Here is a 16,336-nt window from a genome sequence, read left to right as displayed (position 1 = left end):
GTCAGCAGGGCATAATCTAGTTTAAAGGAATAGAAATGCTCAGCCCCAAAGGGCCTCTGAACGAGGCATTCGATCCGACAGGCGATGTTTTCTTGGTCTCGAAGTGCAGATGATGGGGAAAAACGGGTTCGATAACAATACTGACAAAAATGGGGTGGATCCTGAATGAAAATAATCTGAAAAACGGTCTTGACCCGGAGCTCGGTGATACACGACCGGACCAGAGGGAGGAAGAAAACAATCTAACAATGTGGTCAAAGACCATGAGCATGAACAGCAAAAGGAGTAGTCACTATACCTTACCTAGACATGATCTAGCCGCAGATTTCTTAATTTAGAATCCTTCCCAGGCCCAAGACTGGATTCAGAATATTTTTTTGTCATAGCACATCTGTGCGTCGGAAGAGGGTGTTGCGCGACTCCGTATCAGCGTTGTCCACCAGATGTGATGATGATTTAGTCCATCTAAACCCCTTGCTGACGCACCAACATCAGTTTATTCTGTGTCGTGGAGTCACATAGATAAACTGCCTATTAGAAACGTGTGCTAAAATAAACAACACCCGTGAGTCAATCACTGAATTCTCAATTCAGGATGCAAATTTCCATAACAAAAGAGCTCAGACAATGCACATTCGGAGGGTGCTGTGTGCCATGTATTGACCAATATCGTCGCACCGTTTCCGCCGGGCAGCCCGGTGGGAACCGTGTACTGCAATGTTCTTGCCGGTCAGCCTCCTCGCGTGTTTGGTGGTGGTACCTCCAAACTCATAATATGGCCCCAAGTAAAAATTTACATTTTCTGTATCGTTTTCCAGGTCACTGACATGCATTTACTGCATTTCTGAATCAATGTAGTTCGGGAGCTGAGTGTAGCTTTAGTGTAATCAGCCTTATCAAGAAAAAAGAAAACCTGAGCCAGGGGAGGTCTTTCCATGAGAGTGTCTACGGCTACCAAATAAGTCATGCCGCTAAGGGATAATGTACATGTTACCTGAAGGTTGAAACCGGGTCTCCTAGTCCCAGTTGAGGTAAGAAAGGAAGCGAGGGGGGATGTTACAGTGGAAGGTAGGACTGGATAATGGGTCCCTGAGCCTCCTCCTGAGATTTTCCCCAGCAACCCTGCGAGTGTTAAAGGCCACCTATTTTGCAAATGTCTATTTAGCCTTGTGTGTTGCTTTCCAAAACTTTGCTATGTGCTTTTTTGGCCAGCACCAAAACTAAATGTATGTTTGGTGACCTTGATGCACACTGAAGAATCAAGCAGGCAAGTCTCCATGTCCTTTGGAACCAGCTTCCCCGTAAGCGTAATGTACACCAGTAACTCTCCCCTGTAGTGTTCTATCACTGGACAGTGCCACCATACGTGAAAAGTCTGCTTCCAGTGTACTGCATCAGGTACCCAGACACATGGTCCTTATTTGTTTGGAGGTCAGGTACATGGTTGAAGTGGACGAACTGCAGGTACCTCAGCTGGGAATTTTTCGAAGACCGTTTCATGCTGCCTAGAAACTATGCCTTTTTTTTTTTTAGGGGGGGTGGGAGGGGGGTGGTCGCTACAAGTCAGTTAATTTGTTATACTCCCCTACCACCTCTCCTTTAGTTCATCTACACATGTTCCCCTGGACTGAAGTAACACTATATTAGCAGGGAATAGCTTGTTGGAAGGTACCATGTGTGAGTACAACTTGCAGCAACAGTGTTTCATCTGGAGTTACCGACCTAGCTGTATGGACAAGAAATTGTTTTGCCCTTAAATTATATGTCTCTTTAAGGTGCTCAAAAGAGATCAATGCCACTTCAATGTAGAGGTCGTCCCATGTGCATATGCCTGCACGGAGTGGATCTGTGCTAATCTGGCATGTCCAAGTTGTGACCAGAGCACAAGTTCGGGTGCATATAGGGTGGGGGCTAGAACCTCATGGACTTAAGTCCTTCAGCACCATGCAGCACTTTCAGCAATACATGATCCCGAGTCCCCTAGGTCCGCACTCAGTAACTAGTCCAGTAAGTGCACCCCATGTCCCTCATCTCTACATCACCGGGTACAGCCACAGGAGTTGTGCAGCAAAATGGAAGGCCAGCTGGAGATCCATCCCATGTGGTGGAGAGGAGAAAAGAAGGTCTTATCTCGATTAACCTTCAGCACTAATACTGACCCAAAATCATCACTTTATTGAAATTGAACCAATGCAATCTTCAGCATAGAGTGATACCACATGACATTCCCCGTCCACTCAGATTTCCCATTCAGCGCCCATAGATATGAGGAGACCTGCCAAACGTTCCACGGCCAGTCCAAAAATTATAGGCAAGAGGGGGCAGCCCTGACTGGTGCCTTGACCCACGCCAAAGGAATTTGATATCCTTTCATCACTGTGCACTCCCAATCGGCTTCTTGTATAGCAACTTCACTCAGCAGCAAAACTCCGAGCCAAACCCCAACCTCCAGAGAGTCTCCATTAGGTATTGTCAAGCTCAGGGTGTTCAATGCCTTCTTGATATCTAGAGAGGCGAACTAGTGCTCACACTGGTGTCCCTGTGAACCCTCTAATACTCTAAACAGGTAGTGACCATTGAGAAAGGTATTCAGTCCCAGTATAAACCTGTTTTGATCATGGTGTATTATTGTTTGGGCAATCAAACTGTTTTCTAGGACCCTTCCTAAGATCTTATAATTTGAATTAAGGAGTGAGAATGGGCAAAACAAAAACACGAACAGGGGACCTCTGCCATGCTTAGAGAGGACAACTATCAAAGCCTCATGGAAGGACGCTAGTAGACATCCCACCTGTTCTGCCTCCACATATGTCCTCAATAACCTAGGCATGAGTCTATGAACATATACGGCAAAAAAAACACTACCATGAACCCGCCTAGCCCAGGTATCTTGCCCCTGGCCATTTGTTGTATCGCTATTAACACCTCCTACACAGTAATCTGGTCTCCAGCTCGGCCTTTTAGATTTCACCAATATTTGGAAGTGTCACTTTGTTCGGCAGAGAAGATATTGCAGCAGACTCCGCCCTTTGGGAGGAGGTATACAGAGTCATGTAATAGGATCAGGACACCTCGTTGACGTCCACCTGGGAGTTAACTAGATCTCCCTGATCATCTCAGATTGAGTCTATAGGCACACAGGGCCTTTCTGATCTCAAAAGCCAGACTAGCATGCAGCCCGCTTTGTCCCCTCAACATGTTGTCGAGCTACCCAATCTCGATATTCTAGGCCGCTTACCCTATCTTGCAATGCTCGGTGCTCTTTTCGAGCCGGTGTCAACCTCTGCACCATAAAGGAGTCAGTAGGGACATGTTGAAACATACATATGGTTCACTCCACATCCATTAGTTCCTTATTCAACATCTTTCACTTCATCTGTGGTTTTAATGCAGATACTTCTAACCATTACTTTGAACACATCCCATCTTAATGAGGCATGCAGAGCAAGAGCAGTCCTCTCCCCACACCCCAGGAGAAGGGTCAGCAGCCAATCAAAGGCACCAGGAGGGCAGGCAAGCAGCGTTGAAGCCGGCCTCACAGTCCCATTGAGTCTGTGGTCACAGGTTTGGCTGCATCTCGACCTAGGCCTCCGCGTCTGCTAAGGACACCGCTGCAAGCCCCATCTGCGAGCTCCCGATCGCTGCTCCAGGCCAGCTCCGAAGAGGGCAGGCGGGGGAGATCTGGTCACAGTGAAGCTGTGATGCTGCATCAGGGCAGCCGGTGCGGATCCTGTCATTGTGCAGCTCACTCATCCACCATCTTGGTCATGCCACAGCAACAGTGGTCAATGTAAAGCTTAAACCAGTGAAGACTTCAGGGTTGAACCTAACGGCGCACAAGAGGAAAGGAACAGAGAATTTCTGGAGTGACACTTCGTTTCACCAGGCAAACACAAGTATGTGAGGGTGTAGTGATTCGGCTGTGTGCCATGGTATACATCAACACAAAAAGAGAAGTGGGAGGACTTTGTTCCAGTCCTAAACAAAAGCCAGAAAGGGGCTGAGGAGGACTAATGTAGAGGAATATTGTGAAGATATGATATATTCCTTAGAGGACACAAGAAGATGATGAGGGTTTTAGATAAAAGTGTGAAGAAATTGGACAATATGAAGCAATATATAAAAGTGATGGAAACTCAAAAGGAACTCATCGACAGTCGTGCAAAGAGGATTAAGGCCCTCATTATGGCCATGGCGGTTCAGACCGTCATGTCTGCGGCAGCGGTAAATACCGCCATAATATGAACACAGGGAGGGCCGCCTGTGGTGGCCCTCCACCACCGGCAGGCTATCGCTGACAGGCAGCCTGACAATGGCGGATATCATTATCTGTCAGGGCAGCGCTGCAAGCAGCACCGCCCTCCGGATAATGAACCCTGTTTCCTCCAGCCTTTACCTGGCGGTTCTTCCCGACAGGGTAAGACAGGCGGGAGGGGTGCTCTGGGGCCCCCGTGCAGTGCCCAGTCGCGCAGGTCACTGCCCGATTTACGATCTGCGTGACGGGTGCTGCTGCACCTGCCACACTAAGGCATTGACGACGGCTCCATGTGGAGCCATCGGCAATGTCCCGGGCCTGCATTCTGCTAGGCCAGCGGGAGGAAACACTGTTTCTGCCCGCCGGCCCAGCAGAATATTTGTAATTCGCCCGGCGGCATCTCAAGGGGGCTGGCAATCTATGAAAAGACCACCAGCATGAACACGGCGGGGTTTCCCGCTGTGTTCATAATGAGCCCCTAAGTGTGTTCTGTATGGTGGATTCCAAGCTGCAAATTGCACATTGATGCAGTGGAAGGAAGAAAGCGGGACTGATTGATGTTCCAGCAAGGGGTGGGTAGGGTCATGCTACTGCTCGAGAATTAACTTAAGGTCTAACAAACAATGGTCAAAGAAGCCAACAGAGGAGTGGTGAGTCCTTGCCACTCAAGGCACACTTACCTGTAGTGGTGCTCACCTCGGGCCCAACATGGGTGGAAAATGCTGAAAGACTTCATATGATGTGGAATGGCATGATCCCATCCTTTGAAAAACAGCCTACTGGGGCTGCAAGTTTGTTTATGAACATAAAAAGGGCATTAACTCTTTCCATATGGGAGTGCTGGAACTATCACAGAGGCAACCACTACAAACGGTGCTTAGAGGAGTAATGACCATGAAATTCATATGTAGCTGGTAATACAATGCTAAATTATGGAAACAATAACTATATCTTTCCATATGCTAAGGCGGTTAGAGATTGTTCTTTTCCAGCCTCATGGCACTTCATGTACAGTGCCACTTTTGCTATCCAAGTTTGGTCTGCTGCCCTCTCCTGTCTGTTAGCCACTTCACTGGAGGTGTGGAATTGGGGGGGGGGGGGGGGGGGGGATGTGTCAATTTTTTCAAGAGGTCATTGCCAGGGCAGTACACCGTTTTCTGATTTAGACTCCTTTCCTTCATCCTCTTACTTTACCCATTTTCCTCACCATTTCTGCAGACATACCATTACCTTTTTACAGAGCAATTCATACCACGCTGCTGCCATTCCTAAGCATGGCATATAACAGTAGTTACTCCTATCCACTCATGGTACTCAATTTACCTACCTTCAGGAGTATGGACGCCTGAGTTTGCCATGCCAGGATTTTAACTCATAACTTGTTAATCAACACTTTGTTCCAGCAGTGAATGCTGATCTCATTGAGCTGTCCAATGAGCTATCTCGAACTAATTGAATATTGTGAATATTGTGATTGCCTTATAGTGTGAGGACAACCGTAAAATATTGAATTATTTGAGGGGAAGATGTGACTAGAAATGAGGAGTGTTCTGTAGTATTGTCCTGTACAGAGCTGAAATTCTTTCTTTGATTTTGTATTATTTGTTTTGGATAATAAAAACACATATCTAAAAAAACAAAATGAATACCTGAATATCTTGACTGTGAAAGTGCTTGAACAGAGGGTCAACAGGTTCAGGAATACTTCTTTTCTTTTTGATGATCTCCAGCCAAGGCAATACCTTCTTCCAGTAATAAACACACCGTCCCATGTACTCCCTCTGGTCATAAAAGGAGTTCAGTGTAGTACCCTAAAAGAGTTCACAAAATATATTAGAGGTGCAGAGGAGTTTGAAAAAGAACACTATTCACAGTTTTAAACTAGCACCACTTCCCAAACTTTTCCGCACCTCCTACTTAATGCTCACGTGGCACATGATTTTTCTTTTGTACTAGATAAAAAAGTCTTCAACCCTGGACATCTGTACATTTATCATGTGAGAAGACACTATTACTTACCCATAACAATGTTTGAGCATCATTAGCACCCTCCATAAATCATTATGCTTTGCTCAAAGGTTCCTTGGCATCTGGCAAGAATACCAGAAGAATTAATTTAGGAGAAAACACTAATATCAGAAGAGACTGGAACGCCAATTGAACCTTATGATTTCAAAGTGGAGTGAGTGAGCAATGGAAGATGTAGAAGGTGCCCTTTTTGACATGGTCACCCCCACTTTTTGCCCTAGTACTGAATGCTTTTTGACTGGAAGTGCACTGGATCCTTGCTAACCAGGCCCCCAATGCCAGAGCTCTTTCCCTAAAACGAGGTAATACTCATTAGTAACTCAATTGGCAAGGACTCTAGCAGCCTTGTAAGTCCCTGGTAAATGGTACCCCTGGTATCCAAAGCATGGTTACTAAGGAGGGTCCCTAAGGGCTGCAGAATGTATAATGCTTAAGGGACCCACACCCAAATTGTATGCAGACTGCCATTGCAGAATGCATGAAATGGTGCAAACCATTTTGAAAACACACTATTTCAGACAGACTGTGTGCAATGCCCATTGACCAACGTATATAATAAATGTAAGTCACCCCATAATAGGCCTTAGAGCCCAATGGAAGGGAGCATTATATTACACTTGAGGGCACATCAGCAAGAGCAGATGTACCCCTGTGATTCCTAGTTCCATTGCAAGTGTTCAGGCAACCATGTTGAGGACATAGTACTGGGCTCTGGTCATTGCGAGTTACCCAGCTAGATGATGGAAGCACAGAAAATACTGATATTGAGTATCAAACACCTCGTCCTAAAAAATCCATATTTATGACAGTATTGGATCTGTTATGCCGTGCACCCTGAGGGCACCTTAGAGATGCCTCCTGAAAACCTACTAGTCTCCTAGGGCCAGATGTACAAACATTTTCAGCAGTAGTAAAAGTCGAATTTGAAGAATGGACCCTTTGGGTTGTTAAAAAGCATTTTTGTATGTACCAAGGCTCTATTTGCAATTCGGTAACCTATTACCGAATCGCAAATAGGGTGTGCGAGGAAGGGGCATGTTCAGTGTGTCCCTTCTTAACACCGAATCACACTCATATGTGTGAATGTTTTGCGACCTAAATGCGGTCATAAAACATTCACATTTTCTAGACTCCCTGAAGGAGGTGGTAAACAATCCACAAATAAGAAGAGTCCACCAAGAGACCCTTTGTGAATGTGGGTGAATATATATATATATATTTTTTTTTAATGAAAAGTAAACTTTTCCGTTTTCTTTTTGAAACACAACCAGTTTTTCTTTAAGGAAAACAGGCTGCATTAAAAAAAAAAATTGCTTTATTGAAAAAGCGATCACAGACATCCCTGTGATTGGTAATGGGTCGCAAACCGAGACCTACCTTATGAATATTAATAAGGTAGGTCTATTTGCAACTCAGTGCGACTTTGACAAAGTGTCAAACACAGATTTGAACATGGGTGTATGTGATTTCCTAATTGTGAATCGCAAAAATTTGCAATTAGGATATTACAAACTGATTTTTTCACACAATTGGCCACTAGTGCGTTGATTGACTGGTACTGACCATTAAAAATAAAAAATTACATACGAGGTCAGGATAGAGGTATCCTGACCCCATTGGGAACAAAGGGGGGTCTCTGAACACATTTTTGCCCATAAGTAGTCCTTCAAATATTTTTTGGAGCCAATCCACGGATCCGGGAGCTACTAAGGTACTCAGCCTGACCCCCAGCTAAACCTGCGAATGATTAAAAAAAAACATGCACCCTCTCACATAGCAAACCCCAACCATGCACAACCAAAGGCCTTGGGCTGCATTTTTATTAACGCATGGTAATTATATATTACTTTACATTTTAAAAAACATAGAAATTCACTGAAAAAAAACAAAGGTTACACGGACGTTATAGTTCGGGTCACATTTTAAACACACAAAACCACAGAACTTCAGCAGTTATAGTTATACTTTTCTGAAGAATCTATAACGCATGCTAAGTAACTTTAGGCCACTAGTTATAGTTTCTTATTATATGTATAACTATAAGCATAACTATAACTGCTGAATTTCTATGGTTTTTGTGTGTGTAAAACGTTAACACACATATATATATATATATATATATATATATATATATATATATATTCCCACTCTCTTCCTGCTTGAGGAAGAAAGGCACTCCACAAGTAACTAAAAATTGGATAGTATTTTATTAACCAAATGCAACAGGGACACGTTTCAGCATTGCTGCCTTTATCAACCTGATAGATAGATATATATATATATTTATTTCACTGAAAAAAAACAAAGGTTACAGGGGTGTCCTAGTTAGGTTCTGAATTTCCTCGCACAAATCCATAGATATTCAGCAGTTATAGTTCTGGTTAACTCAGTTAGGAAATTAAGAACCTAACTATAACGTCCATAACACCTTTGGTTTTTTTCAGTGAATGTTTTTTTTTTCTTTTTTTCTTTTTAGCACACACAGACGCAAATATAACCAGCACCGCACCAGGCTGAGCAGCCAACCTGTACGCATGCACCCAAACCCAAGTGGCTGTGCGCAGCATGAGATTGGATGCAGTGAGTGTTTTTTCCCAAAAATCTTTCTATGGGTCCACGGTTCGGACGGAAAACAAAATTTGAGCAATTTTTTGCCCACGTGGAGTCCCTTATATATTTTTGCACTCTTCTCTTCCCACCCTGAGCCGATGGGACAAACAACATGGCAGCTGCAACTTTTCTGTCCGGTTGGGGCCAGCCAATCAGGGCTTTGCTGTTCCCCTAGAAGTGGACCCGCAGGTCCAGATCCACATATATCTTTTTTTTTTTTTTTTTTTTTACTTTAAGATCTCAGAAACTACTAAACAGATTTACACCAAATCACAAAAACGTGCCTTCTGGACCAAGAGCTAGCTTTCTGCCAAATGTGGTGTAATTCCATTCAGTGGGTCGGGCTGTAGAGTGTTTTCCTGACAGCAGCTGAACTCACCAAAATATATGTTTTGGGAGTTTCGTGAAGATTCAAACAGTGCTAAAGATATTGACAAACCAAAAAAACGCTCCATCTATTGAAATACATACATACATTAGATTGTTTTCCCGTAAAAGGGTGTAGGAAGGAGTGATAGAGTGAAAGAATGTAAATGTGCTATAAAAGTAATAAGTAAATAAGATGCCCATGCAAATGTAAATGTATATACATATGTACAAATAAGAAACTGCAACGACTACAGAAGGCTCGTGGAGGAGGGAGGGTGCATGTGAATCTGCAGCACTACATGCCACGAACAGATGTACACTGGGTAAGTGACATTTTCCGTTCGATGGCATGTGTAGCTGCAGATACACATGCTATACATAGACTAAAAAGCAGTTGCTCTCCCCAAAATTAGCGGTGGCTAGCCTGTAGGAGTTGGAGTTGTTTGAAATAATGTTTTTAGGACAGCTTGACCAACATTAGCCTGTTGCTTTGAAAATACAGCCACAGAGTAATTCTTTGTAAATGAACGTGGCGTAGACCATGTGGCAGCTTTGCATGTCTGCCAGTGGTATGTTTCCTAAAAATGCCATAAAAGCACCTTTTTTCCTAGTGGAATGAGCTTTAGGTGTTATTAAAAGTTGTTGTTTTGCCTTAATGTAACATGTTTTAATTCATTTAACAATCCATCTAGCTAATCCTGGTTTACAGATAGGATTACCTTTATGTGGTTGTTGAAAGGCAATGAAAAGATGTTTACTTCTTCTAAACTCTTTTGTTCTATCCATGTAATACATTAGGGCTCTTTTAAGATCAAGAGTGTGGAGGGCTCTTTATGCAGCTGAATCTGGCTGTGGGAAGAAGATTGGCAATTACACTGTTTGGTTAATGTGAAAAGGCGATACAACCTTTGGCAAAAATGCTGGATTAGTTCTAAGTACAACTTTATGCTTGTGTACTTGGAAAAAGGGTTCCTCCAGAGTGAATGCCTGAATTTCACTAACTCTTCTTAATGAAGTAATTGCTACTAAGAAAGCAACTTTCCAAGTTTGATATTGTACCTCACACGAATGCATGTGTTCAAATGGTGGGCCCATTAGTCTTGTGAGTACAATATTAAGATTCCAAGCAGGAACTGGTGGGGTTCTTGGTGGAATAATACGTTTTAGTCCTTCCATGAAGGCTTTAATAACTTTAACTCTAAATAGAGAGTTATGTTGTATAATTTGAAGTATGCTGTTATGGCAGTATAATGAATTTTAATAGATGAGAAAGCTAAATTAGCCTTTTGTAAATGCAGCAGGTAGCATCCAATATCTTGTATTGATGCTGTAAGTTGGTCAATATTTTTAGATTGACAGTAATAAACAAAACGTTTCCACTTGATAGCATAGCATTGTCTAGTTGTAGGTTTGCTTGCTTGTTTGAGAACTTCCACACATTCTAACGGAAGTTGCAAGTATCCAAATTCTATGACTTCAGGAGCCAAATCGGCAAGTTGAGAGCACTGGGATTGGGATGTCTGATTTGACCTTTGTTTTGTGTTAACAAATCCAGTCTGTATGGAAGCTTGCAGTGAGGTACTACTGACCGATCTAGGAGTGTTGTGAACTAATGTTGTCGTATCCACGTAGGGGCTATCATGGTGAGAGAAGTTTGACACAGTTTGTTGACTAGAAATGTAATCAGCGGGAGAAGGGGAAAAGCATAAGCAAATATACCTGACCATTTGGTCCATAGAGCATTGCCCTTGGAATGTGGGTGCCTGGATGCAAAGTTTTGGCATTTTTGCTTGTTGCAAATAGGTCTATTTCTGGTGTCCCCTACTTTTGAAAGTACTGTTGGAAGTACGTGAGAGTGAATCTCCCATTTGTATATCTGTTGGTGTGTCCTCCTTAACAGGTTCCCTAGCTGATTTTGCATTCTTGGGATGTATTCTTCTACTAAGTAAATGTGATTGTGAATTGCCCATTTCTAAATTGTTTGGGCTAAAAGGGACAGATGAGATGAATGTGTTTCACCTTGTTTCTCCAGATAATACATGGTTGCCATATTGTCTGTTTTTATCAAGACATTTTTGTGTTTGAGAAGGGGTTGAAACGCTTTTAGGGCAAGGAACACAGCTAATAATTCTAAATGGTTTATGTTGTAAGTTAACTGTTTTGAATCCCATTCCCCCTGTATGGTTAGGTTGTTGAGATGAGCTCCCCAACCTATCATTGATGCATCTGTTATTGTGGTCTGAGGCACAGGGTCCTGAAATGACCACCCCTTCATTAAATTTCTGTGATTCCACCATTGAAGGGACTTGTGCGTTCGGCAGTCTAACAACACTAGATCTTGCTATTGGCCCTGTGCTTGAGACAATTGTTGTGAGAGGCACTGTTGAAGTGATCTCATATTTGCATGCAGTACTATGCAGGAAGCCATCATTCTGAATAGTTTCATGATAAACCATACGGTGTATTGTTGATTTGGCCGCATTTGAGGTATGAGGTTTTGAAAAGCTTATATCCTTTGTGTATTTGTATAGGCTAAGGCTTTTTGTGTATTGAGAATTGCACCTAGGTAAGGTTGAACCTGTGCTGTCTGTAGATGAGATTTTTGGTAATTGATAGTGAACACTTAAGTGTGCAGGGTTTCTATTGTGTATTGAGTGTGTTGTTGACATTGTATAATATTGCTTGATTTTATTAGCCAATCGTCTATATAAGGAAAGACATGCATGTGTTGTCTTCTTAGGTAAGCTGCTACTACCGCTAGACATCTTGTGAATACTCTTGGATTTGTTATGCCAAATGGCATAACCTTGAATTGGTAGTGGTTTCCTGCGACGACAAACCTTAGGTATTTTTTGGGAGCTGGATGTATGGGGATATGAAAATACACATCTGTGAGATCTAATGCAGTCATGTAATCTTGCTTTTGTAATAGTGGAATGACGTCCTGCAGAGTTACCATGTAAAAGTGTTCTGACAGGATTTATAGATTCAGAGGCCTGAGTGTGCCATCCTTTTTAGGAATGAGGGAGAATAGTGAATATACCTCTGTTCCGTGTTCAGATTTTGGAAGTAATTCTATTGCCACTTTTAGTAGTAGCAATTATACCTCTTGTTGTAACAGACAGTTGTGTTCTGGGGACAGCCTGTGACAACGAGGAGGCTATGTTTGGAGGGGTAGCAATCAATTCTAGGCAATAACTATTGCAGATAATTGAAAGTACCCATTGGTCTGTGGTGATTTTGAGCCATTGAGAGTGGAACTGCTGCAGTCTGCCCCCCACAGGAAATGTGTGGGGTTGTGGCATGCTTATAAAGTCATTGTTTTCATGGTGTAGTGACACTTTTTGAGGCCTGGAATTTGCCTCTGGCTCTGAAGTGTTGGCCTCTATAAGAGCCTCTAAATCCCCCTCTGGTACTGTTGTCGGTGACCTTGTTTATGTTGGGAGGTAGAAGCCTCTGTAGATTGGGGCTTGAATCCTCCTCTAAATTGCTGCTGACGCGAAAGGAGCATCTGTAAGGTGTTGTGTACAGGGCTCCCATTGCTTTAGCAGTGTGAATCTTTGCTGAGTTTCTCTATTGTGGTGTCAACCTCAGGACCAAACAGGTGTTTCTTGTTGAAAGGCATATTTGGTACTGCCTTTTGTATTTCTGGTTTGAATCCAGAACGTAATCATGCATGTCTGTGTATGGTTACAGCAGTATTTACGCTCCTAGCTGCTGTATCTGCAGCATCAAGAGCAGACCTTATCTGGTTGTTACTTATTGCCTGACCTTCTTCAACAATTTGTTGAGTCCTTTTCTGATGTTCTTTTGGCAGGTGTTGTAATAACTCCTGCATCTCGTCCCAGTGTGCTCCATCATACCTCGCTAGCAAGGCTTGTGAATCGGCAATGCGCCATTGGTTAGCTGCCTGTGTAGCTACCCTCTTGCCAGCAGCATCAAACCTCCTGCTTTCTTTGTCAGGGGTAGGGGCATCCCCTGACAATTGACTATTGGCCCTTTTTCTGGCAGCACTGACAACCACAGAGTCTGGTGGTACCTGATGTGTAACGTAAGCTGGATCAGTAGGTGCAGGCTTACATTTTCTTTTTTATTTACGCGTGGTGTTAAAATTCTAGCTTTAACAGGTTCCTTAAATATTTCGTCTGCATGCTTGATCATGCCAGGCAGCTTTGGTAGGCACTGGTAACGTGAGTGTGTGGAGGATTGCGTATTAAAAAGGAAATCCTCTTCTAAAGGCTCACTATGCATAAGTACCCCATGGTATGCAGCTGCCCTAGAGAAGACCTGTGTGTATGCAGTTGTATCATCTGGTGGCGAAGGTTTTGAAGGATATAGGTCTGGGTCATTAGTTTGTATAGGATCTGGATCATACAAATCCCAAGGATCAATTGTATCACCATGGGAATAAGTGTGTGAGTGAATCGGGGAAGGCAATGGTGCTAACGGGTGGTGGTGAAAAAGAAAGTTGTGGTGAATGTGGGGGAGAAGTATGCAAGGGTAATGGCTTCTCCTTCCTTTTAAAAATCTTTGCTGGTGGTGGAACAGTATCAAGATGTTCCTGAAAAGCCAACTTTCTTTTTGTTTGTGGAGGAGGTGCAGCAATGATCCTCCTAGTCTCGTTATGGATATGAATCCTTGACTGTCTTTCATCCATGATTTCCAGAATGGGTTGAATGTCAGTGCCCTCAGAAATGTATTCTGATGGTTTTGGTGATTTAGAGGACTGTTCATCATATGTCTTTGAGCTCTGCTTTAATTGGCTCAAAAGTCGTTGTTCTTCTGTGTATGAATACTTCTTCGGCTCCAAAGTTTGCAATTTTTTTGGGCCCGAAAATACAGCCTGTTGTTTCGGCCCGAGGCAGGACGTTGAGGTTTCGACTCCAATGAGTGTGGACACTGGCTCGGTTTGGAAGTGGAGCTTTTGGTGGATTTACTCGACTCCGGTATCGAAGTTGGTGTGGCCTTTTTCGGTGCCAAACCCGAAGGTCAGTCGCCGACTATTTTCTTTCAGGTCGAACCATGGCTCTCTGGCAGTGGTGCACCCAAGGCCTTCGATGATTTTTTTTTAGGAGTAGGCGTAGAGGCAGACGTACTCACATGCTGACCCGCAGTGATGAGTTGGCTATCCTCCTCCGAGTCCTCTTCGGAGTCCTGAATGGAAACTGCCATCTGGGGCTGTTCTACCTCAACGATGTCAATGTATTCTGTAGTCTTCAACGCCATTAAATATATATATCTTACATACCAGGTGTTGGTCTGTGTATGGAAATTTTGCGTGGCATCGAGGACATAATCGGAATGGAGTCCGATCCATCAGGCTTCGGCATGGTACACCCAAACAGGCCTGAGGGCATAATCTGGTTTTCGACTGTACTATCGGCTCGACTATAGATAGAAACGAGCTTGAAACAATACAGACGGTCAAAGAAAGTTATCTAAAGTTTCCGAATCGCAAAGTGTGTTCTCCCCTTGTAATTTCCATTAGGGATTTTTAGGTAGGACTACAGCCCACAGCCCAAACTGCTAGACAGAATAAAACCAAATTTGAAAGAAAGCTAGATGTTGGTCCAGAAAGTGTGCTTTTTGTAATTTGGTGTAAATCTGTAGTTATGAGTTATTAAACGAAAAAGAAATAAAGATGTCTAGCGACATGAATCCTTCACAGATCTAGCCATGGTGAATCCAGAGATCTACTCGGGGGGGAATCAAAGGATTCCAGGGAAAAGCAAGGATCTGATTGGCTGGCCACAACCTGACAGGAAAGTTGCAGCTGACATATTGTTTCTAGTTTGCCATGGGAGAAAAAAATAATAATAATAATGATCAGGATACAGGTATCCTGACCCCATAGGACGCATGGAGGGGTACCTCCGGGTCCCCTCATGGGCAACAAATTGCCCAATTTTATTTTATTTTCAGCTGAACCGGGAATCCTCAGCGTGACCCCAACTGTAAACCCGCAATGGATCTGTACACTCATTCACACACAAAATCCCCGCCGCACACAGACAAAGGCTGTGAGCAGCATAGGGTTTGGTGCATGCAGAGGGGTTGGTAGCAGGGCCTTGCTGCCAACCCAAGCTGCACACTGCCAAAGGCCATATGCAGCAGTGATTGTACTAACGTACAGTAATTATATATCACTTCAAGTAAAAAAAATAAAAATAAACGGTTGTTCACTGAGAAAACCAAAGGTTACAAGGACATAGTTAGGCTGACATTTTACCAACACAAAACCACAGAAATTCTGCAGTTATAGTTATATTTATGTTAAGAAACTATAACTCATGGCCTAAAGTTACTTTATGGCACGAGTTATAGTTTAACATAAGTAGAACCATAAGTATAACTATTACTGCTAAATTTGTATGGTTTTATTTGAGTAAAAGTCAATATAACTATAACGTCCCTCTACCTTTGGTTTCCTCAGTGAAAAAAAATATATATATATATATATACACACATATATATATATATATATATATATATATATATATACACACATATATATATATATATATATATATATATATATATATAATCTTAACTGCTTCAAAAATTTGAGAGGCCCAGTTAATGGGTCACTTGGAATCAGGAGGTCCAGTTGTGCCACAAACACCTCTTCAAATTCAACGTTCGGGTAGAAAGATTATAGGTGCTGTGAATGGACTTTAAACCCTCAGTATTTCCTCCAGGTCTATTAAACATGAATAGTCAGAATCTCAAAAGCCAGTGGTCAAAATACTTGACTGGCTAGAGCATCCACTGGACCTCCTAGCTCCCACTAGGAAATGGAATTTAGTGTTCAGGTCCAGCTACACCTTTAAAGTGTGATAACTCTGGAACCCTAAGGCAAAGAGATGATTCAAACAGTTGCAGAATTGGGAAAATTACCCCAACCTTCACTCATGTAGAAATAATCTTAAGAGCTACACCCTTGTCTCCGAAAAGACAGGAGCAATCAAAGCGCATGTCCATAAGCCATGCTTGGACATCCCTATAAAATTCTAGTTGTCCTTAACCAGGCATGGCGCGTAAGGTAATTGTCGACGAAACCCATCTGCCAGTGAG

The 16,336-nt window shown here is 42.9% G+C and overlaps 1 protein-coding gene across 2 annotated transcripts in view; it reads right to left on the bottom strand.

Annotated features, from left to right (window-relative positions):
- The window catches only part of LOC138250080 (E3 SUMO-protein ligase RanBP2-like), an 894,326-nt gene that overhangs the window by 593,533 nt on the left and 284,457 nt on the right, over window positions 1–16,336 (bottom strand). For both annotated transcript variants that reach the window (XM_069204480.1, XM_069204481.1), the window contains exon 13: window positions 5,905–6,066. In XM_069204480.1, coding sequence (XP_069060581.1) covers window positions 5,905–6,066 — 162 coding nt within the window. The remainder of the gene's footprint in view (window positions 1–5,904; window positions 6,067–16,336) is intronic.

Source organism: Pleurodeles waltl, chromosome 8, assembly GCF_031143425.1.
Source record: "Pleurodeles waltl isolate 20211129_DDA chromosome 8, aPleWal1.hap1.20221129, whole genome shotgun sequence".
NCBI lineage: Eukaryota > Metazoa > Chordata > Amphibia > Caudata > Salamandridae > Pleurodeles > Pleurodeles waltl.
This window is presented reverse-complemented; position numbering and strand designations above follow the sequence as displayed.